The sequence below is a fragment of the Pogoniulus pusillus genome, chromosome 8 (assembly GCF_015220805.1).
Source record: "Pogoniulus pusillus isolate bPogPus1 chromosome 8, bPogPus1.pri, whole genome shotgun sequence".
Lineage (NCBI taxonomy): Eukaryota > Metazoa > Chordata > Aves > Piciformes > Lybiidae > Pogoniulus > Pogoniulus pusillus.
Window position 1 is genome coordinate 38,689,196 of NC_087271.1, and position 22,018 is coordinate 38,711,213.

Consider the following 22,018-nt stretch of genomic DNA (forward strand, 5'->3'; position numbering starts at 1 on the left):
CCCCTGGTTAGAGCTGCTCTGAGACAGGGGCATTCCATCCTATCCCTGAATTTCCAGAGGAGACTCTTGGGTGGAAACACTAATCTGAGTTTACACAATGCTAAGCAGCAGGTCATGGTCAGCTTGATTTTGTTTGGCTACCTACAAACAAGAGAAGCTGGGCACAGTGCTGAGGTTTCATCCTTTGGCTTCCTGTTTTTCCTGAAGTGAGGGTCCCTCAGGAGGCTGTGACTTCATCCTTTGTGTTTGCACAGCATGGACAAGAGGTTCTGACTGAGTCTCTTAGTGAGAATTCTAAATGCTGGCAAACAAAAGCTCAGCAGAGCCTCCCAGTGCCAGAGACAACCTAGAAGAATGCAGGACAGGAGTCATACACCCTTCAGCAGGGTTCTGCACTTGGGCACAACAACCCCAAGCAGCACTACAGGCTGGGGACAGAGGGGCTGAGAGCAGCCAGGCAGAGAGGGAGCTGGGGGTGCTGAGAGAGAGGAGCTGAAGCTGAGGCAGTGTGCCCAGGTGGGCAGCAGAGCCAATGGCATCCTGGGCTGGCTCAGGAGCAGTGTGGGCAGCAGGACAAGGGAGGTTCTTCTGCCCCTGTGCTCAGCACTGCTCAGGCCACAGCTTGAGTGCTGTGTCCAGTTCTGGGCTCCTCAATTCAAGAGAGATGTTGAGGTGCTGGAAGGTGTCCAGAGAAGGGCAAGGAAGCTGGGGAGGGGCCTGAAGCACAGCCCTGTGAGGAGAGGCTGAGGGAGCTGGGGGTGTGCAGCCTGCAGCAGAGGAGGCTCAGGGCAGAGCTCATTGCTGCCTGCAGCAACCTGAAGGGAGGCTGTAGCCAGGTGGGGTTGGGCTCTGCTGCCAGGCAAGCAGCAACAGAACAAGGGGACACAGCCTCAAACTGTGCCAGGGCAGGTCTAGGCTGGATGTTAGGAGGAAGTTGTTGGCAGAGAGTGATTGGCATTGGAATGGACTGCCCAGGGAGGTGGTGGAGTCTCTGTCCCTGGAGGTATCACAGTATTATCAGGGTTGGAAGAGACCTCACAGATCATCAAGTCCAACCCTTTACCACAGAGCTCAAGGCTAGACCATGGCACCAAGTGCCACGTCCAGAAGCCAAGCCTGGCTGAGGCACTTAGTGCCATGGTCTGGTTGCTTGGCCAGGGCTGGGTGCTAGGTTGGCCTGGCTGATCTTGGAGGTCTCTTCCAACCTGGTTGATTCTAAGATTCTCTCTGATCCATGCTTCCTCTTCCTTCTTAACAGGGGAAGAACTTAAAAAGAAGGTTTGAGAGCAAGATCCTGGCTGAGTTGCTTCACACAGAATTCTAAGGGTAGGAAGGAGCTGGCTGGCTGATGAAAACATTTCCTAACTTGCCTTTTCCCTTCCATTTAAATCCTCCAGTCTGGGTTGCATGAGTAACTCTCTAAAGGCTTATTGATAAGGTCTGATTGGAAAGCTATTACAAGAGAGAAAGGTCTGGGACAGAGAACAAAGCTGTCTAAACACTTGGATTAGTTGTTTTAGAGCTTATACTCCACTCTATAGGCTACTTAGCTCCTCATACTAAGTTGAGTCTTCTTTGGAATGCTCTCTCCACTACAGCAGTGAATCAGCTACTACACATTGATGCTGCTCACACACTCACTGCATCCTTGGCTTACTATCACTGCACTTAGAGCTCACATCTCTCATGAAGTAGCTCAGCAATGCAAATAGATTTAAAACACCAGTTATTTAAGTGCAGCAGATAGGAAAAGGGATTGCTACAGCTATGAATTCACCTCAGGAGTCCTGGAATGTAATCAAGACTGCATGACAACATAAAAGCATGACTGATTTCTAGTTCTGTCACCTTCCCTTGCTTACTCATTAGTTCATCCATGTGTGTATGCACAGAACAATAAGACCTGACAGATGAAGTGATTAACACAAGGTAATGACATCCCTGGAGAATTCATGCTTATAATTCCCTGCAATTGTTCCACAATAACTAATAACTCCTCTTATTTTCAGTACTTAACCTGCTCACAACATGGACTAAGTGAGGACAGGTGCACAGCTACATACATTTGAAGCCAAAAAGCACAATGCTGGGTTTGAAATGCTGAGCAGGTGCTGCAAACCCAAAACATTCCAGGATTCCTCCTTCTGTCCCAGGATGTTTATCAGCTGAAAACAGCCATGAAAGCAGCCTTGTCTGTTAGACATGAAGGCCTTAATGTCACATCATTGGAAAGAAAAAGCACACAACACATAAAAACAAAGTGGGGGCTGGCAAGAGAAATAGGAACTCATCTAGGGACTATCATCTGTCCAAGAGGATGGTGTTCAATAACTCCAAGTGCAGGGTGCTGCACTTTGGCCACAACAACCCCATGCAGAGATACAGGCTGGGGTCTGAGCAGCTGAGAGCAGCCAGACAGAGAGGGATCTGGGGGTGCTGATTGATACCTGCCTGAACATGAGCCAGCAGTGTGCCCAGGTGGCCAAGAGAGCCAGTGGCATCCTGGCCTGCATCAGGAATGGTGTGGTCAGCAGGAGCAGGGAGGTCATTCTGCCCCTGTACTCTGCACTGGTTAGACCACACCTTGAGTGCTGTGTTCAGTTCTGGGCCCCCCAGTTTAGGAGGGACATTGAGGTGCTTGAGCGTGTCCAGAGAAGGGCAACGAGGCTGGGGAGAGGCCTTGAGCACAGCCCTACGAGGAGAGGCTGAGGGAGCTGGGGTTGTTTAGCCTGGAGAAGAGGAGGCTCAGGGGTGACCTTATTGCTGTCTACAGCTACCTGAGGGGTGGTTGTGGCCAGGAGGAGGTTGCCCTCTTCTCTCAGGTGGCCAGCACCAGAACAAGAGGACACAGCCTCAGGCTGTGCCAGGGGAGATTTAGGCTGGAGGTGAGGAGAAAGTTCTTCCCTGAGAGAGTCATTGGACACTGGAATGGGCTGCCCGGGGGGGTGGTGGAGTCGCCGTCCCTGGAGCTGTTCAAGGCAGGACTGGACGTGGCACTTGGTGCCATGGTCTGGCCTTGAGCTCTGTGGCAAAGGGTTGGACTTGATGATCTGTGAGGTCTCTTCCAACCTTGGTGATACTGTGATCTGCATGTTGCAGAGCTTGATTTGTGATAGTAATCATTCAGCTCAGCACTCTCCTTCAGTAAGCAATGATGCTATTTCACAAACCCAGCAAACACTCTCCATCAGGTAGCTGAGTTAACAATGCTCCAGGATAAATTATAGCTAGGATCTAGTTGATGCTATCTAGCTTCATTTGGTAGCATGCAAACACCTGACAAGACAATTAGTAAAGCCTCTTTTTCAAGTGACAACTCTAAAAGAGGGGAGGATTTTTTTTGTATTCACTGATATTATCATCACTTCTCAAAGCATTCAAGATGAAAGAGGATGTGATCATTTCCCAAGTTAAAACTTGCCACAGTATTTAAGCAACACAGTTAACAGCAGCAAAAGGTTGGCCCAAAGATAAGGATTTTCAGAAGCCAAAGGCTGCTGTTTTTCATTTCCCTTGGGGAACAGAAATGAAACACACAAGCTGAAGTCAAGTATTTCATTATTAAACTTGACCTTCCAGGTTCTTTGGATCCCTGATTTCAAATGAGACTGGTGGATTAAAAAAAGGGAGGAGTGTGCACTCCTGTGCAGATAGAGGCAAGCACACAGCCATGCTAAGTATGCCCTAGGGACAAGCACTGCAGATGATCAATCCCTTTCTGCCCTTCGAAACTCTTATTGTGTTGCAAAAGTGCTTTCAGGCTTCAGCCATTTAGCTTTCATCTCTTTTAGAGTAAGAAACATTTTTATCTATGCCAATTTATTCTGCTCCTGTGCTCAGCACTGCTCAGGCCACACCTGGAGTGCTGTGTCCAGTTCTAGGCTGCTCCATTCAAGAGAGATTCTGAGGTGCTGGAAGGTGTTTGGAGAAGGGCAGCAAGGCTGGGGAGGGTCCTGGAGCACAGCTCTGTGAGGAGAGGCTGAGGGAGCTGGGGGTGTGCAGCCTGCAGCAGAGGAGGCTCAGGGCAGAGCTCATTGCTGTCTGCAGCTCCCTGCAGGGAGGCTGTAGCCAGGTGGGGTTGGGCTCTGCTGCCAGGCAAGCAGCAACAGAAGAAGGGGACACAGCCTCAAACTGTGTCAGGGGAGGTCTAGGCTGGCTGTTAGGAGGAAGTTGTTGTCAGAGAGAGTGATTGGCATTGGAATGGGCTGCCCAGGGAGGTGGTGGAGTCACCATCCCTGGGGGTGTTGAAGCAAAGCCTGGCTGAGGCACTTAGTGCCATGATCTAGTTGATTGGACAGGGCTGGGTGATACTTTAGACTGGCTGAGCTTGGAGGTGTCATCCAACCTGGTTTATTCTATGATTCTATGGTGTAGCTGATTGGATAGGGCTGGGTGCTAGGTTGGACTGGCTGAGCTTGGAGGTCTCTCCCAACCTGGTTGATGCTATGAATTTCTTTTTTCTATTACCAAGGTTTTGAGGTTTTTTTGCCACACTGCCATAGGTCAAGCAGAAAATGCACAAACCAACCACCCACCCATAATGCAGTAAATTTCAACCTGAAAGATCCATGTTTGAGAAAGTTATGAACACATCAGAACAGGACTTCTGCAGGTGCTGAACCTCACATTTATCTTTTGGAGAAATTACAGGAGTAAGGAAAACACATTTGTCAAGATACCTGACTGCAGCAATACTCTGAATTCTTAAGTACAGTTACAGTTTCCTTCTTGATTTAAACTCCCACCAATAAGCTCAAAAGTCATTTTATGAAGACAAGAGGGGAAAAAAAAGCCAAGAGTGAATTAAGCAAGGTTTACAGGTGGTTAACTATGCTCTGAACATGTTAGGAGCTATTATAGAGGCACACTAGAGCAATATCTGTATTAAAGTACCTGCTCTCTAAGTAAGAACCTGCAGTGTATATTAAATAAACCCCAGTTATGAATATTATTTATGCATTATAATTCTCAAGAAGCATATTAGGAAACAAAGTTACCAGGCAACATTAAGTTCCTTTAAACATTTAAGGCAAAATATGTGAAAGAAGCACACTCAGTCACACAGAGAAGCAGCTATTGATTAAGAAGTTCAAGTTACAGCTATGGCTTACTGAGTGAAATGGCAATATCACTCTGCAGCCACCTCTGCTAGAAGCTACTTTGAATTAGGAAGTGAAAAGATAATGTTCTTCCCCATAATAAAGCCTACTCCTATGATTCAGCTATGTGCAATGCATCATTATACAAGTGGAGTAGTGCATGCAGTTCTGGAGCCCCCATTCCAAGAGGGATGTGGAGATGAAGTGTGTCCAGAGAAGGGCCCAGAGGATGCTGAGAGGGCTGCAGCGGCTCTGCTGTGAGCACAGACTGAAAGAGTTGGGGCTGTGCAGGCTGGAGCAGAGGAGGCTCCCAGGTGACCTTCTTGTGGCCTTCCAGGATCTGAAGGGGGCTACAAAAAAGCTGGGGAGGGACTTTTGAGGATGTCAGGGAGTGACAGGAGTGGGAGGAATGGAGCAAAGATGGAGGTGGGGAGACTGAGACTGGATGTAAGGAGGAAGTTGTTGAGCATGAAGGTGGTGAGAGCCTGGAATGGGTTGCCCAGGGAGGTGGTTGAGACCCCACCCTTGGAAGTATTTAAGGCCAGGCTGCCCGAGGGTAAGGTGCCCCTGCCCATGTTAGGGGGGTTGGAAGTAGATGATCCTTGTGGTCCCTTCCAACCCTGATTCTATGAGTCTGCTTATAGCCATGCCAAAACAAGGCCTCTTACAGCCATCCCCTCTGCAGGGTGAAGTTTGACCTCAGAGCCACACTGTTGGCTCTCTCGCTTCTCCTACCAACACCAGGACCTCCAGGAAAGCTTCTCCTCCTGCTATTTTCACAAGTGTTTTGTTAGGTTTCTGGGATATTTCTGTCATTGGGGGTTTATGCATCACATGACATTACAAATGGTTAAGTCCCAAAGCATAAAAGACTGTGATTATGGAATCCTCTCACACATCTCAAGCCATTCACTTTGAGACAACTAAGACCAGAGAATATTTATCCTGTTATGACACACCATTAGCCATGACATTTGGTACACTAACAACAAACATCTGAGTGAGATAATTTCACTCCATCTTTCAGTTTTGCTATCACAGAGTGGGGGAAAAAAGTCTAGTTTCAGAAATTGGATGTAAATTTATGGGGAGGAATCTCTGTCTTGCCACTTGCTTCACCAGCACGAGACAAAAAGGCAAGTAATTAAAACCTGAAGCTGTCACATGTAAAGAGATTAATTTCCCTTCAAACCCATGTCCTCTGCTTGAGATTTCCCCAAACACTCCTTGCCTTTTTTTCTTTGCAGAGATAATGCCAGGCTAAGACATCACTGCAATAGAAATGAACTGCTAGGAAGCAGTAGGCAACACCTCACCCACTGAAACACAAAGCAAATTACCTCTCGTTTGTTCCTCCTGGCAACTTTGAGAAATTCCATGAGGATCTGCAGCTGGGCAGCATGGGACTCCTGCAACACAGCAAAGCAGCAAGTGTAACTCCTCCTCACACATTGAGAAAGTAACATTCATTATACATACAGAAATCCACACTCAGCACAGAAACTGTGCTCAGCACTGCTCAGGCCACCCCTGGAGTGCTGTGTCCAGTTCTGGGCCCCTCAATTCAAGAGAGATGTTGAGGTGCTGGAAGGTGTCCAGAGAAGGGCAAGAAAGCTGGTGAGGGGCCTGGAGCACAGCCCTGTGAGGAGAGGCTGAGGGAGCTGGGGGTGTGCAGCCTGCAGCAGAGGAGGCTCAGGGCAGAGCTCATTGCTGGCTACAACTCCCTGAAGGGAGGCTGTAGCCAGGTGGGGTTGGGCTCTTCTGCCAGGTAAGCAGCAACAGAAGCAGGGGACAGAGTCTGAAGCTGTGCCAGGGGAGGTCTAGGCTGGATGTTAGGAGGAAGTTGTTGGCAGAGAGTGATTGGCATTGGAATGGGCTGCCCAGGGAGGTGGTGGAGTCACTGTCCCTGGAGGTGTTGAAGCCAAGCCTGGCTGAGGCACTTAGTGCCATGGTCTGGTTGATTGGCCAGGGCTGGGTGCTAGGTTGGCCTGGATGATCTTAGAGGTCTCTTCCAATCTGGTTGATTCTATGAATCTGTGAGATAGTGGAACAGGTTGCACAGAAGTTTTGAAGGCTCCAACCCTAGACAAGTTCCAAGCTGGATGGGGCTTTGAGTAACCAGGTCTAGTGGAAGGTGTTCCTGTTCACAGCAGTAGGGCTGGAACTAATTGATCTTAAAGGTCCCTTTTATGATTTATAGATCTTCAACCCAGCCTCATAAACAACACATCTCAACTTTTCTTTTGTTATTAAACACTTGAAGTCCTCAGGGATGTACAGCAGTTATCCAGGTTCTATCAGTTTCAGTTCAAATTGTGATCTTCCACATGTTCTAATTTATTCCTTAGCATGTTTTAGACTTCCTCATCCTTAGGACCAAGCAGGATCTGATATTTACTTGTGCAACAGGCAAACAGCAAACATCTTCCTACACACACACCCCTCTGTTCTGCTAGTCACATTCTCTTAGGATTCCCCATTCCCTTTGTACATAGAACCCTGCCAGCAGCAACACCAGAAGCAAGTTATGGGCATTAGTTGAAACCAGAAGTTTGCTACAGCAAGTCAGTGTGATGGCAAACTTACCAACACCAAAATGCAATCCCCAAGCAATTAATTCACCAACAGAATCTTGCTTCAAGAGTGAAAAGCATGAAAAGAAAAAACCTGCTAACTAAATATTTGTCTTCATTAAAATAAGACAAAAGAAACTTCTTACTGCTTCCAACTGCTTCTTCTTTTGCACCAGCAGCTCCAGCATCAGGTTGACATTGGCCAAATCAAGATTGTCTTGGTCAGTCCCCAACAAATCTTGAATTATCTGCCACCTGTGGCCATTCTAGAAAGGAAACAAGAGAAGTTGCAGACAGTCAGTTTGAACTATCCAGGGCTAGATTCAGCAAGACATGTTGAAAGCAACGCTGCAAGTTACCCATGGCACAGCAATGTGCCCTTGTGGCCATGAAGGCCAAGGGGATGTGGGGTGTATTAGGAAGAGTGTGTCCAGCAGATCAAGGGAGGTTCTTCTCCTCTACTCTGCCCTGCTGAGACCTCATCTGGAGTACTGCATTCAGTTTTGGACTCCCCAGTTTAACAGGGACAAGGATCTACTGGAGAGGGTCCAGCAGAGGGCTATGAGAATGATGAGAGGCCTGGAGGGCACTGCCTGATGAGGAGAGGCTGAGGGACCTGAGGCTGCTTAGTCTGGAGAAGAGAAGACTGAGAGGGGATTTAATGTCCATAAACACCTGAGGGCTGGGGGTCAGGAGGTGGGGACAGGCTCTGCTCACTGCTCCTTAAGACAGGACAAGCAGCAATGGGTGTAAGCTGCAGCACAGGAGGTTCCAGCTCAACACAAAGGGGAACTTCTTTCCTGTAAGGGTCCCAGAGCACTGGCACAGGCTGCCCAGAGAGGCTGTGGAGTCTGCTTCTCTGGAGCCTTCCAAGGCCTGTCTGGATGTGTTCGTGTGTGATCTGTGCTAGATTGTGTGGTCCTGCTGTGGCAGGGGGGTTGGACTCAATTTCCTTGGGCCCCTTCCAACTCCTAACATCCTGTGTACTATTTTTCCCCTTTTCAAAACTTCAAACCAGTTTTCAGGAATTACAATTCCCAACTCTCCTACACACACAGGGGACTGCTCTTCTGTCCTGCTGTGGAACTGCTTATCTCATCTGGGAGATCCTTCTGCATTTTAAGAGCACAGCTGCTGTTGCTAGGAAGAGATTATTTCACAGCCACAATTTTATCTGATTTGTGCCCTAGTTTCTGAAATCATGATTTTATGGGGAAGGAAAAAAAACCCACAATCCACACTTACCCAAGCATAGTTGGATTACATCTGAAGCACAGCTAAGTGGCAATACTTGCTATGAAGGAAAATAGGAGGTAACAGGTAAAGCCTTCATGATAAATTTAAATAGAAGGTAGTATCAGCTTGGCTTTTTTCTGCTCTCACCTCCCACACTACTCCTCTTGAAAGTATTTTCAGGGGAAAAAAAAGAGAGCAGGGAAGAAGCAGCTCATCAAGGTGATGTTCTTATTCAACCTGTCAGAGCTAAGGAGGACTCCTCAGAGAGCCAGCAACAGCCAGAGAAGGGCAATGAAGCTGTTGAGGGGCCTGGAGCACAGCCAGGTGAGGAGAGGCTGAGGGAGCTGGGGGTGTGCAGCCTGCAGAAGAGGAGGCTCAGGGCAGAGCTCATTGCTGCCTGCAGCTGCCTGCAGGGAGGCTGTAGCCAGGTGGGGTTGGGCTCTGCTGCCAGGCAAGCAGCAACAGAAGAAGGGGACACAGTCTCAAGTTGTGCCAGGGGAGGTCTAGGCTGGATGTGAGGAGGAAGTTGTTGTCAGAGAGAGTGATTGGCATTGGAATGGGCTGCCCAGGGAGGTGGTGGAGTCTCTGTGCCTGGAGGTGTTGAAGCCAAGCCTGGCTGAGGCACTTAGTGCCATGTTCTGGTTGACTGGCCAGGGCTGGGTGCTAGGTTGGCCTGGCTGAGCTTGGAGGTCTCTTCCAACCTGCTTGATTCTATGAGTCTAAAATCTCTAGAGAAGGAGATTTCAGAACCTCTCTGGCAGTTCCAGTGCTTTGTCACTCTTAAAGAAGTGCTTCCTCAAGTTGAGATGGATGTTCTTAGAATCATAGAATCAACCAGGTTAGAAGAGACCTCCAAGATCATCCAGTCCAACCTAGCACCCAGCCCTATCCAGTCAACTAGACCATGGCACTAACTGTCTCAACATTGTTGAGGTGCCTTAACATAATTTGCTAATGGGACAAATTCATCACAGGCTCACAGGATGTTAGGGGCTGGAAGGGACCCAAGGACATCACCAAGTCCAACCCCCCTGCCACAGCAGGAACACACAATCTAACACAGATCAGAGAGGAACACATCCACACGAGACTTGAAAGGCTCCAGAGAAGGAGACTCCACAGCCTCTCTGGGGAGCCTGTGCCAGTGCTCTGGGACCCTTAGAGGTGGAACCTCCTGTGCTGCAGCTTACACCCATTGCTCCTTGTCCTACCCCAGGGAGCAGTGAGCAGAGCCTGTCCCCCCCTTCTGGCAGCCTTCAGATACTTCAAAAACATTTATCAAACCCCCTCTCAGTCTTCTCTTCTCCAGATTAAACAGCCCCAGGTCCCTCAGCCTCTCCTCATCAGCCATGCCCTCCAGTCCCCTCATCATCCTCGCAGCCCTCCGCTGGACCCTCTCCAGCAGATCCCTGTCCCTCTTAACTGGGGAGCCCAACATTAAAGGTAGTATTCAAGGTGAGGTCTCCTCAGGGCAGAGTAGAGGGGAAGGAGAACCTCCCTTGATCTGCTGGACACTCTACTTAATGCACTCCAGGATCCCTTTGGCCTTCTTGGCCACAAGGGCACATTGCTATGCCAGGGTTAAGCTGTTATTCACCAGGACCCCCAGGTCCCTCTCCACAGGACTGCTCTCCAGCACACTAACCCCTCTCCCTTCTCTAAGTGGAAAAGAAAGGGAATAAGGGAGAGAGAGTGAAGGATTAGGAAAGAAACAGCCAGCCAAATATGCAAGCTTCCTGGGTGACACCATATATTCTTTCTGATCTTAACATCCAAGAGCACCCACAGCTGCTGTAAGGTTTTTTCCCACCATCCAAGAACACAGATCTTTGAGGTGAAACAAGTCTGCAGGATACCCAGGCAGTTTTAGCAGGGATTAGAGCCAGAACACCAGTAGGCAGTTTTACCAGGGACTAGAGCCAGAACACCAGTACTCAAACACATCTTTCTCCCTCTTGTGGTTGGTATGAGCCTTCCTCCCATTTCTTTACAGAGCACAGCTTCTCACACGTGAGAAGACAAGCAGCCTGTGGCCCTTCCAATCATGCACAGCTCTCACTGTGGCTGTAATTTTCAACACTGAATGAAAATTATTACCTTTAAACAAGTGTGCTTCCACGGGTAGTTTCCCAGGTTAGATTCAATGCATCATATGACACTTAGCTGGGCTAACACAGCTTCCCTACACAGAACGCCAGCAGGAAGAGTCAGGCTTAACAAGGTGGAAGGGATCTAGTGCCACTGATACTGCTATTATTTCATCATCAAGGCAGTGAGGGCATCAGAACAGCAAGAATTCCTTCAGAATTAAGCCACATGACAACACAATTGCTGTACACATCCATTAAATAGGAAGTAAGAAAGTTGGAACATACGGTGCTACTCACTGAATGGTCCAATTTGAGCCTCTTCTCCTCAGATCTTTGCTTCTGCTTAAGAATAAGTTCATTGACTAAAAGACACAAGAGATGATGTTAAAGAAGAGAGATTTAAAGGTCACAAAGCAAGTATGATTCCACCTCAATTTTTGCTTTAGCTACTAATTCCACAGACAGTGAATTAAAACAGAGGTCTCCACTGTCTTCCTCCTCACTAATTTATTACTTGAAGGCTTTTTTTTTGGGGGTAAAGTATGTAAAAATTTCAAAATAGCCAAATACAAAGCCAAGATGTTCCCCAAATGGCTTCAGTTCCTTCTTCCCTTTCATGGGGAAGGACCTTTCAGGGTATTGGGGAACATCCTGGCTTTGCAAAGCTGGAGATGGGTAGCTGCAGGCTGGATGTGAGGAGGAAGTTCTTCACCCTGGAACGGGTTGCCCAGGGAGGTGGTTGAAGCCTCATCCCTGGAGGTGTTTAAGGCCAGGCTGATCTAGGGTAGGGTGTCCCTGCCCATGGCAGGGGGATTGGAACTAGATGATCCTTGTGGTTCCTTCCAACCCTGACTGACTCCATGATTCTAAGCACCTCATGATTCTTTGTCAAAGTTTTTCAACTCAGAGGCAGAAATCTATTGCAGAAGAGCATGAGGGAGATAAAGCATAAGCTCCCTGAAGGTGTTCAAAGAGACTGGATGAGGCACTTAGTGCCCTGGTCTACTTGATTGGACAGGGCTGTGTGATACTTTAGACTGGCTGAGCTTGGAGGTCTCTTCCAACCTGGCTGATTCTGTGATTTACTACAGGTTGCAAACAAGCACAGCAAAACAGAACAACTTTTACCCTTTAATCACAGAATCAGTCAGGGTTGGAAATGATCACAACGATCATCTACTTCTGACCTCCCTACCATGGGCAGGGACACCCTACCCTAGATCAGAGCTGTGTCTAACACATCACTAAGAGCATTTAAAACAACCAGCAGAGCAGAACAGAACAGCTTTTTCCTTTAATCACTAAGTGCATTTCTCAAGATACTCTCACAGAGTTTTATTTCACAACAACGTAGGGAATGGTACTAAGAGGGAAAGGTAACATCAACCCTCTGCATCCACGTACACAAGTTCTTCCTTGAGTCCTTTCCAACCCCTAACATCCTGTGCACAATACAGGCCTCAAACCCCTGAAAGGAAGTGTGTGGACAATGTTCTTTGACTTAACACCACCTCCAAAACCAGTCTCAGGTCCATCTGCAGCACAACACACAGAATCAGGCAGGGTTGGAAGGGACCACAAGGAGCAGCCAGTTCCAACCCCCCTGCCAGGCCCAGGGACACCCTACCCTTGAGCAGCCTGGCCACAGCCTCAGCCAGCCTGGCCTCAAACACCTCCAGCCATGGAGCCTCAACCACCTCCCTGGGCAACCCATTCCAGCCTCTCACCACTCTCATGCTCAACAACTTCCTCCTTACCTCCACTCTGACTCTCCCCACCTCCAGCTTTGCTCCATTCCCCCCAGTCCTGTCATTCCTTGAGAGCCTCAAAAGTCCCTCCCCAGATTTTTTTGTAGCCCCCCTTGAGATCCTAGATGAGGGTTGGGTCTACGACAGTTGGCTGGGTTAACACAGTTGGGTCTAAATCAGGCTGCCCATTTCTGAAGCATTTCTTGGCTCCTGTGGCTTTTAATCTCTTTACTATTAAGTGGGTATCCCAGCACATGGCATCAAGATTTGACTTCACATTGACATTTCACACTTCAATGTGCTTCTTTTGTTTTAAACTGCATTTCCAGGTAGGAACAACTCCCTCCTGTGTTTAAGAAACACTCAACTAGGACTGTGTATAGGTACCAGTATGGTTTTTAACTGTGTCATGTTTGCACCTCACACAGCCCTCACTACAGCAGCCAAAACAGCACAACATGCAACTGAGCCTCCCTCCCTTCACCATCCACACTCTGTAAACAAAGCATGTTCTTGATTATTAGGCAGACAACAGTGCAAGACAACTAAAGTAAATAGACTCAAATCTCTAGCCATCAGAAAATCATCTGTGGTCTGCTGTTTGCATGCTAAGAAAAGCAGCCAGTTGGTCTCATCACTAACTCAGCATACAGAACTGCTGGAGGCACTGGAGCAGTCATTTTTAGTGTTAATCACTTCATTTCTTTTAGTAGAAACCAGAGTTTATCAGAGTGTTGTTTAGTAGAAACCAGTGTTCATCAGACTGGAGGTGAGGAGGAAGTTGTTGAGCATGAGAGTGGTGAGAGGCTGGAATGGGAGGTGGTTAAGGCCTCACGTCTGGAGGTGTTTAAAGCCAGGCTGGATGAGGCTCTGGCCAGCCTGATCTAGGGTAAGGTGTCCCTGCCGATGGCAGAGGGGGTTGGAACTGTCTGCTCCTTGTGGTCCCTTCCAGCCCTGACTGATTCTATGATTCTATGTTGTCTGAATTTTAATTTCAATATCCAGAAGCTGCTTACTAATAGGATGCATTTAAAAGTGTTCACCCTCCTGAACAACTAAGATACTTTTCAATTAAGCAAGCCCAGAACTCACCTAAGAAGTTGGGATAAAGATGATCTATGTTGTCCACAACATAGTTGCATTTGGGACATCTGTTATTGTCCTCCAAGCTCTGGTGAATACATTTATAGCTGGTCAAAAACACAAACAAGAAGAAACAGAACCAGTGAGGAAAGATGAGGGAACAAACCATAAGGTAAATAATATCAACCTGAGATAAGGTGGTCTTGGTGTTGCCAGCTAGGAGCTGCACTGCCAAGATCCTACAGCAAGGTCAAAGTGTTCCAGAATGTGCTGCAGCAAAAAGACAAAGTTTCTTGGCAAGGACTGCAAAAACTATTTAAGTACTTCACTCTGATTTCCCTGAGGATTATGGCACTGTGGATCCTTCAGCCACACTTCTATCTCAAATTCATGCCACTCTCCACAGGTAGAGCTAATAAATGGACTGCATTATTCAGAAGCAACCCTTCTGGATTAGCCAAATGCCCATTAAGTGACATTAAAGGCTGCATTTTGGGTACTTGAGCAGAGGAAACACCTTTACAAACTTCTCACGTCTCTCCCACCCCCAGCTGTTGTTCTCAGCAGAAGAGACTTCAGAAGTGCTCTCTGTTGAGCTGTTTGTTATTTGATGAACACAGTAACTACAAGATGCACTTTAGCATCAGGCTTAAGCATCTCACTAAGAACTTATACTGATGTCAACTGCTGGTAGAGGCATCGTGTGACAGCAACATTCTTCTTTCTAATGAAAGACAGTTGAATGCTTCCCATCTTGGACCTCAAGAATTGCAGATCACAGGGAGGAAGTGTTACAGAGGGCACAAAATCAGATGTTACCTTACCTGTTTCAGGGAAAAACACTCAAGGAAGTTAACAGAATGTGCTGCTTGAAGTGCTTTACACTACTGAAAGCATTATTTCTTGTTTAAGGGAGGTGATTCATTTCTAGTTGACACTAAGTGTATACTATACATGGGATATGAAAATATTATGATTCAACACTTATCCCAATCTCTAGCTGAGAGGAGGAAGAGCAGATAACTCCACACCTATGCTCAGATGTTTCTTGTACCTCCTCACAACAGCCAGAGATGACACATTGAAAAATAAGTTGTCCTTGGGCCAGTTCAGTGCAAGCCTGAAACATAACATCTCTTAAGAGGTTTAAGAGAGCTGCCACCAGACAATATTTAAGCCATCTAAAACGGTTGAGTCTTGTACAAAGGCAAGGAGGACCTCCCAGCACCAGGACCTCCCCTGGGGTGGGATGAAAAAAGGTGACAAATTGTTCCAACTCTTGGCACTGGACACAATCAGCACTTTATGACCATTTTATTTCAACCCTGTTCTTTAGCACAAGGACAAAAGAGAGAGAAGTATTAAAAGCACAGCAATAGGACCCACAGCAACATCCATCCACACATGCACTAAGAGATGGACATGTCGTGCAATACAAGCAAAACAAAATCATCTTACCAGAAGCTGTGTCCACATTTAGTCATGTAGGCTTCCTCAATCATATCAAAACAGATAGGGCTGAAAACAAAACAGAAGCAACAAATAAATCATCAGAAATGTCTTTTTTTAGAGCATAAAAAGAAGGAAAGCATTCATTTAAGGCAGTCACCTCATCAGGCTTAGGTAATCTTTTATTTGTGAAGTGACAGAAGATACACAAGTACAGCAGCAACCAGGCAGTACAGAGATCAAAAGGGCAACCCACAAGTTCTTTGAACTCAGACTCAGTTGGTTACAATTAGAAACCAGTTAAGTGCTCCCTCCTGATGATTTCAACAGCTTCAAGCCACTTAAGTAAAGCCTGAGGATCTACAACAACCAAGGCTGCTACTGAACCTCCAAACCATCTGCATTAGGTCTCAAATAGCCAGAAGGTATTGATAAAAAACACCAACATGACTTTATCCTTCCTTTTTTTTTCCAGCCAGTAGCTATCTATAATTTAAAAGAATGATCAGGCTGTGTAGAACAGAAATAGTCATGATGGCACAAGAACTAATAAGCAAGAGAAGGTGGCAGCATGGAGGTGGTGCTTGCAGAGCAGGGCTGATGATACTGAAGAGCACCACAAAGGCACAGCACAATCAAGAAGGAATCTATAGATTCATGGAATCAACCAGGTTGGAAGAGAGCTCCAAGATCATCCAGGCCAACCTAGCACCCAGTCAAGCAGTCCATGGCACTAAGTGCCTCAGCCAGGCTTGGCTTCAACACCTCCAGGCACAGAGACTCCACCACCTCCCTGGGCAGCCCATTCCAATGCCAATCACTCTCTGCCAACAACTTCCTCCTAACAGCCAGCCTAGACCTCCCCTGGCACAGCTTGAGACTCTGTCCCCTTCTTCTGTTGCTGCTTGCCTGGCAGAAGATCCCAACCCCATCTGGCTACAGTCTCCCTTCAGGCAGCTGCAGACAGCAATGAGCTCTGCCCTGAGCCTCCTCTTCTGCAGGCTGCACACCCCCAGCCTCTCCTCACAGGGCTGTGTTCCAGGCCCCTCAACAGCTTCCTTGCCCTTCTCCAAACACCTTCCAGCACCTCAGCATCTCTCTGCAATGGAGGAGCCCACAAGTGGACACAGCACTCCAGGGGTGCCCTGAGCAGTGCTGAGCACAGAGGCAGAAGAACCTCCCTTGTCCTGCTGCCCACACTGCTCCTGAGCCAGGCCAGTATACCATAGTCAAGTATAGTGTTACAATGGCAAAGGGGAAGAGGAGAAAGGTAGAGTACAGGGCTGTTCACAAGGAAAAGGGAGGAATATAAATGAAAACAAGAGCCTTAGTTTGGTCAACAACTAGTATTTGAAAGCACAGCCAGCTTACTGGGAGGACAGAGAACTGCTTGAGAGAGTCCAGTGCAGAGCCACAAAGGTGAAGGGAATGGAACATCTCCCATTTGAGGAACGACTGATGGAGCTGGGGATGCTTAGCTTGGCAAGGAGGAGCCTGAGGGGTGACCTCATTCATGTTTATAAAGATGTCAGGAAGGTGGAGCCAGGCTCAGCTTAGTGATGTCCAACAATAGGACAAGGGGTAGGGGGTGCAAGCTGGAGCATAGAAGGTTACACATCAACACAGGGAAAAAGTTTCTCTGTTAAGGTGACAGAGCCCTGGAACAGGCTGCTCAGAGAGGTTGTAGAGTCTCCTCCTCTAGAAGTTCTCAAAATCTGCCTGGATGTGTTCCTCTGTGACCTACTCTAGGTGATGCTGCTCTTGCCCAGGGGGTCAGACTAGATGATCTTTCAAGGTCACTTCCAACTCCTAACATTCTGTGACTGAGATTCCACACATCACCAAGGACCAAGCAGGGAGCTAAAGAGAAGGATGTGCAAACAAGCAGTGCTCCACAGAAACCTGAGCAAGACAAGACACAGCAATAAAGTGAGATCATAGAATCAACCAGGTTGGAAGAGACCTCCAAGAATCAACCAGTCCAACTTATCCCCCAGCCCTATCCAGTCAACCAGACCATGGCACTAAGTGTCTCAGCCGGGCTTGGCTTCAACACCTGTCCAGGGACAGCACCTCCACCACCTCCCTGGGCAGCCCATTCCAATGCCATTCACTCTTTCTGCCAACAACTTCCTCCTAACATCCAGCCTAGACCTCCCCTGACACAACTTCAGACTCTGTCCCCTTCTTCTGCTGCTGCTTGCCTGGCAGCAGAGCCCAACCCCACCTGGCTACAGCCTCCCTTCAGGTAGTTGTAGACAGCAATGAGGTCACCCCGAGCCTCCTCTTCTCCAGGCTAAACAACCCCAGATGGGGAGTGATAGAAATCTGTCTTGGCATCAAGTGGCTAAGACATGTTTGAAAGGAAAATGAAACAAATGAAAGCAGAGGAGAGCCAAATTTAGCCTCCTGTGACTCCTCCAGTTGCTATTCCTGATAGCTGCTAAGATACTCTGTCACATCCAAACTCCTCTGTAGGCCTTGGCTGGCTGTAAGCAAGATGCTGTGGACAGCAACATCACAGTTCTGCACAGAAGACATGTATCAGCTGTGCCACAAGCCTCACCTTGCTTTTAGGCTCCTACAGAGAGCTAAACCCTCTCCCCTCACTCCCACAAATCCAAACCCATCTCAGTTCAGAGATGTTTCCACCAACATTTGTTTTCTTCAGATACAGCCTCCTCCCACCTTCTGCACACAAGGCAGTTCCCACAAAGTGAGCTGTTGATAAACTGTTAGCTTTTGAACAGCATAACTATTTCTGAACCCAAAAGCCCAGCTCAGATTCAAATGAGCAAAGCTTGGCAAAAGAGGGGAGGGCAGCACCTCCATTCTTCCCTTTGTTAGCTCTCTCCTTCCTTGTAGAGGATGTCTCTTACCCAATATGCACTTAACAGGAGGTTGGAAACATCTCTTAAATATTTCTTTTTTAAGCCCACAAGGGGGAAGCTGTGGCCTGTGCCAATGCAATCTCCCTCTGAATCACCAAAAGTGAGAAACATGGAGGCTCTGAAATTTCTGTCCAACCTAACACAGAAACCAAGTTGTCAAATATTCCACCATACCACCAACATAAAGGCAAAGGATTCAAATCACAATGAACTAACTCTGAACCAACTGAGCCACCTCGAAAGAGGCTTCCAAAATTAATTAACACACTTGTCCCTCTTCCATCTCAACAGACCCTTTTCTGCACAGCAGTTGTCTTGAGCAGCACCAGCTTCAGGAGTTCAAGACATGGAATCATAGAATCAACCAGGTTGGAAAAGACCTCCAAGCTCAGCCAGGCCAACCTAGCACCCAGCCCTGGCCAATCAACCAGACCATGGCACTTAGTGCCCCAGACAGGCTTGAACACCTCCAGGGACAGTGACTCCACCACCTCCCTGGGCAGCCCATTCCAATGCCAATCACTCACTCTGACAACAACTTCCTCCTCACATCCAGTCTAGACCTCCCCTGGCACAACTTCAGACTGTGTCCCCTTGTTCTGTTGGGGATCTATGGATTCTGAGTTAGTTTCAAGGCACTGCTCAGTCAGAATGAATGATGACCAACCTTAGCCAACAAAAGTAGATTAATAAGAGAAGAATTAGGCATCTTCTGTACTCTATGAGCTGGCATTTAAAAACAGGAAGTCAAAGACTTGTGGTTATGAGTGTCTTAAGCTGGTTTCACCCTACTGGTGATGAAAAGTAGCTACTTTGCCTTCTTTCTCCACTTTCTTTTGGTCATGCTGTAAACCAGCCCCACTCTCTATTGTGCTAAAACCTGCTATTCCCCTAAAGGACCAGATGTGTTCTTTCCAGCATGCTCCTTATGCCCTGCCTCCAAAAAGTGCAGCAATCAACAAGGCTGTCATGCTCCTCTGTCTGCAACAGAACATCACAAATTAGAGCTAAGAGAGGAAAATTACCTCCAAACATAGCAGTTGCTCAAGACCACTGCTCCCAAACTTATTCTTCTCCATACCAGTTTGACTGAAGAAGTGACAGAGCCCAAATAGCTGAGAAAAAGCAATCAGAGGCAGCAAATGTAGCCACTCAGTGCCAGGGTCACTGCTAACAGAGCCTGAAGTTTCCATTAAGGACTGTTCCCCCCCCCAAAAAAAAGCTCACTGATTTATAGCTGGAACCAAGATTGATGCCTTTTAATACTCACTGAAGCCCAGCTGGCCATAACACTCCAAAGCTGCTATGCACCAGTTGTTTTGAGTTAATCTAACACAGAGGGAAGGTTAAGAAAGCAGTGCAGTGATGGGGACTCCATACATCCTACAGCCTGTAGTATACACTGAAACCAAGCAGCACAGGTATGGGGAAGGTTAAGAGAGTAGTGCAGTGATGGGGACTCCACACATACTACAGCCTGTAGTCTACACTGAAACCAAGCAGCACAGGTATGGTGAAATGAAGGCATTTCTGCATGTGTTAACTCTCATTCTGTATGCTTTAAGGAGCACAGCCAAGTAAAAAGGATGGAAATTACTCCAGCAAACCAAAAACGTCACTGATCTTTACCAGACACTGCTACTGAGCAACTTTCTAGCCTGCACTGTAAAGGTTCACTTTTTTTTTGTCCATAGGGTAGACCTCAAATAGTAATTTTAAGTCCATTGAACAAAACTCTTTCCTCTAAGTTTTGCCAGCTGTTTTTAAGGCAACTCTCAAGAGTGCCTGTTGCCTGCTGCTACCCACACACCTGGATGAAACTGACACTCTAACATGCAATTGCTTCACATTTCCTTCTGTTTCACTGCAAACAACACCCATGACAGATTTTCCCTCTTGGTTCTAAGCAGAGAGCAGGACTTGCTGCAGGCTCTGTCATTCATAGAATCAGTGAGGGAAGGGACCACAAGGATTAGCCAGTTCCAAGCCCCCTGCCATGGGCAGGGACACACTACCCTAGAGCAGCTTGGCCAGAGCCTCCTCTAGCCTGGCCTTGAACACCTCCAGGGATAGGACCTCAACCACCTTCCTGGGCAACCCATTCCAGCCTCTCAGCACTCATGCTGAAGAACTTCCTCCTCACATCCAGTAATGTGGAAAAAGGTGGTCAGGTTAAAGATCAATGCCATTATGACCCAGTCAATTGAAGCTTCAACATTAGAGGTTATAAAGCCATCATTGTACATTGTATAGGTAAACAGCTCACTGTGTTTTCAGTTTGTGATCCTTCCTAAAGGGGCCTGCCAGGTCATAAATGTGCCAACAACTACACTAAGCCCATGCCTGGCATTAGCAGGGAACCACCCAAGGAAAGAACTGGTTTGAAACACTCATGAACCTGCAGGTCCACCTATAAACACGACACACACCCCTTCCCACACCCAGGACACTTGAGTGTGCTTCTGTCAGCGTTCAACATCCACCTCTTCCACGCATTCTTATTGATGCCACGACTCAGAAACAGGCACTGGCATGAAGGAGCCACCAAAGAGACAGCCTACAGTAAGATCCCCTCCATCCCAGGAGCAGACAGTAACTGGTTTTGAAGTGATTTAGTCAACCACTAATTGGGAGAGCTAACACAAGGCCTGGGGAAACCATAAGCAATTACACTGCTGGACAGGAGAGCAGCCTCTGATTAGAGGACTCCCTTTCAGGTGCTCCCTAGGCAAGCAAAAAAAGAGGCCTGGCTACAAGCATAGCATAGAACAACCAGGTTGGAAGAGACCTCCAAAATCAGCCAGGCCAACCTAGCATCCAGCCCTGGCCAAGCAACCAGACCATGGCACCAAGTGCCCCAGCCAGGCTTGGCTTCAACACCTGTCCAGGGACAGTGACTCCACCACCTCCCTGGGCAGCCCATTCCAATGCCAATCACTCTCTCTGCCAGGAGCTTCCTCCTAACAGCCAGCCTAGAACTCCCCTGCCACAACTTCAGACTCTGTCCCCTTCTTCTGTTGCTGCTTGCCTGGCAGCAGAGCCCAACCCCACCTGGCTACAGCCTCCCTGCAGGCAGCTGCAGACAGCAATGAGCTCTGCCCTGAGCCTCCTCTTCTGCAGGCTGCACACCCCCAGCTCCCTCAGCCTCTCCTCACAGGGCTCTGCTCCAGGCCCCTCCCCAGCCGTGCTGCCCTTCTCCAAACACCTTCCAGCACCTCAACACCTCTCTTGAATGGAGGAGCCCAGAACTGGACACAGCACTCAAGGTGTGGCCTAACCAGTGCTGAGCACAGGGGCAGAAGAACCTCCCTTGTCCTGTTGGCTGCATTGTTCCTGATCCAGCCCAGGATGCCATTGGTTCTCTTGCCCACCTGGGCACACTGCTGCCTCATCTTCAGCTACTCTATACCAGGACCCCCAGGGCCCTCTCTGCCTGGCTGCTCTCAGCCAGTCTGTCCCCAGCCTGTAGTGCTGCTTGGGGTTGTTGTGGCCAAAGTGCAGAACCCTGCACTTGGCTTTGTTCAATCTCATCCCATTGGCCTCTGCCCATCCAGCCTGGCCAGGTCCCTCTGCAGGGCTCTCCTGCTCTCCAACAGCTCCACAGCTGCTCCTGGTTTGGGGTCATCTGCAAATTTACTGATGCTGGACTCAATCCCCTGGTCCAGATCATCAATAAAGATACTGAACAGGACTAGGCCCAGCACAAACTCTTCCTTTTAAATTCCACATCCTGCACTAGTAGAAAAGGGAAGACTTCCCTTAAAGTTGTCCAGTAAGTCAAACCCATTTGCCTTCCTGACTGGAGTTACATTTCCAGGCAGATGCCAACACACAGCACAGACTCTGCTT

General features: G+C 48.0%; 1 protein-coding gene across 3 annotated transcripts in view; it reads right to left on the reverse strand.

Annotated features, from left to right (window-relative positions):
• The window catches only part of COP1 (COP1 E3 ubiquitin ligase), a 204,952-nt gene that overhangs the window by 177,800 nt on the left and 5,134 nt on the right, over positions 1–22,018 (reverse strand). For 2 of the 3 annotated variants that reach the window (XM_064148121.1, XM_064148124.1), the window contains exons 2-6: positions 15,288–15,347; positions 13,839–13,936; positions 11,284–11,360; positions 7,819–7,938; positions 6,440–6,508 (exon numbers count right to left, since the gene is read on the reverse strand). In XM_064148121.1, coding sequence (XP_064004191.1) covers positions 6,440–6,508; positions 7,819–7,938; positions 11,284–11,360; positions 13,839–13,936; positions 15,288–15,347 — 424 coding nt within the window. The remainder of the gene's footprint in view (positions 1–6,439; positions 6,509–7,818; positions 7,939–11,283; positions 11,361–13,838; positions 13,937–15,287; positions 15,348–22,018) is intronic. The other variant, XM_064148123.1, reaches the window with a different exon arrangement.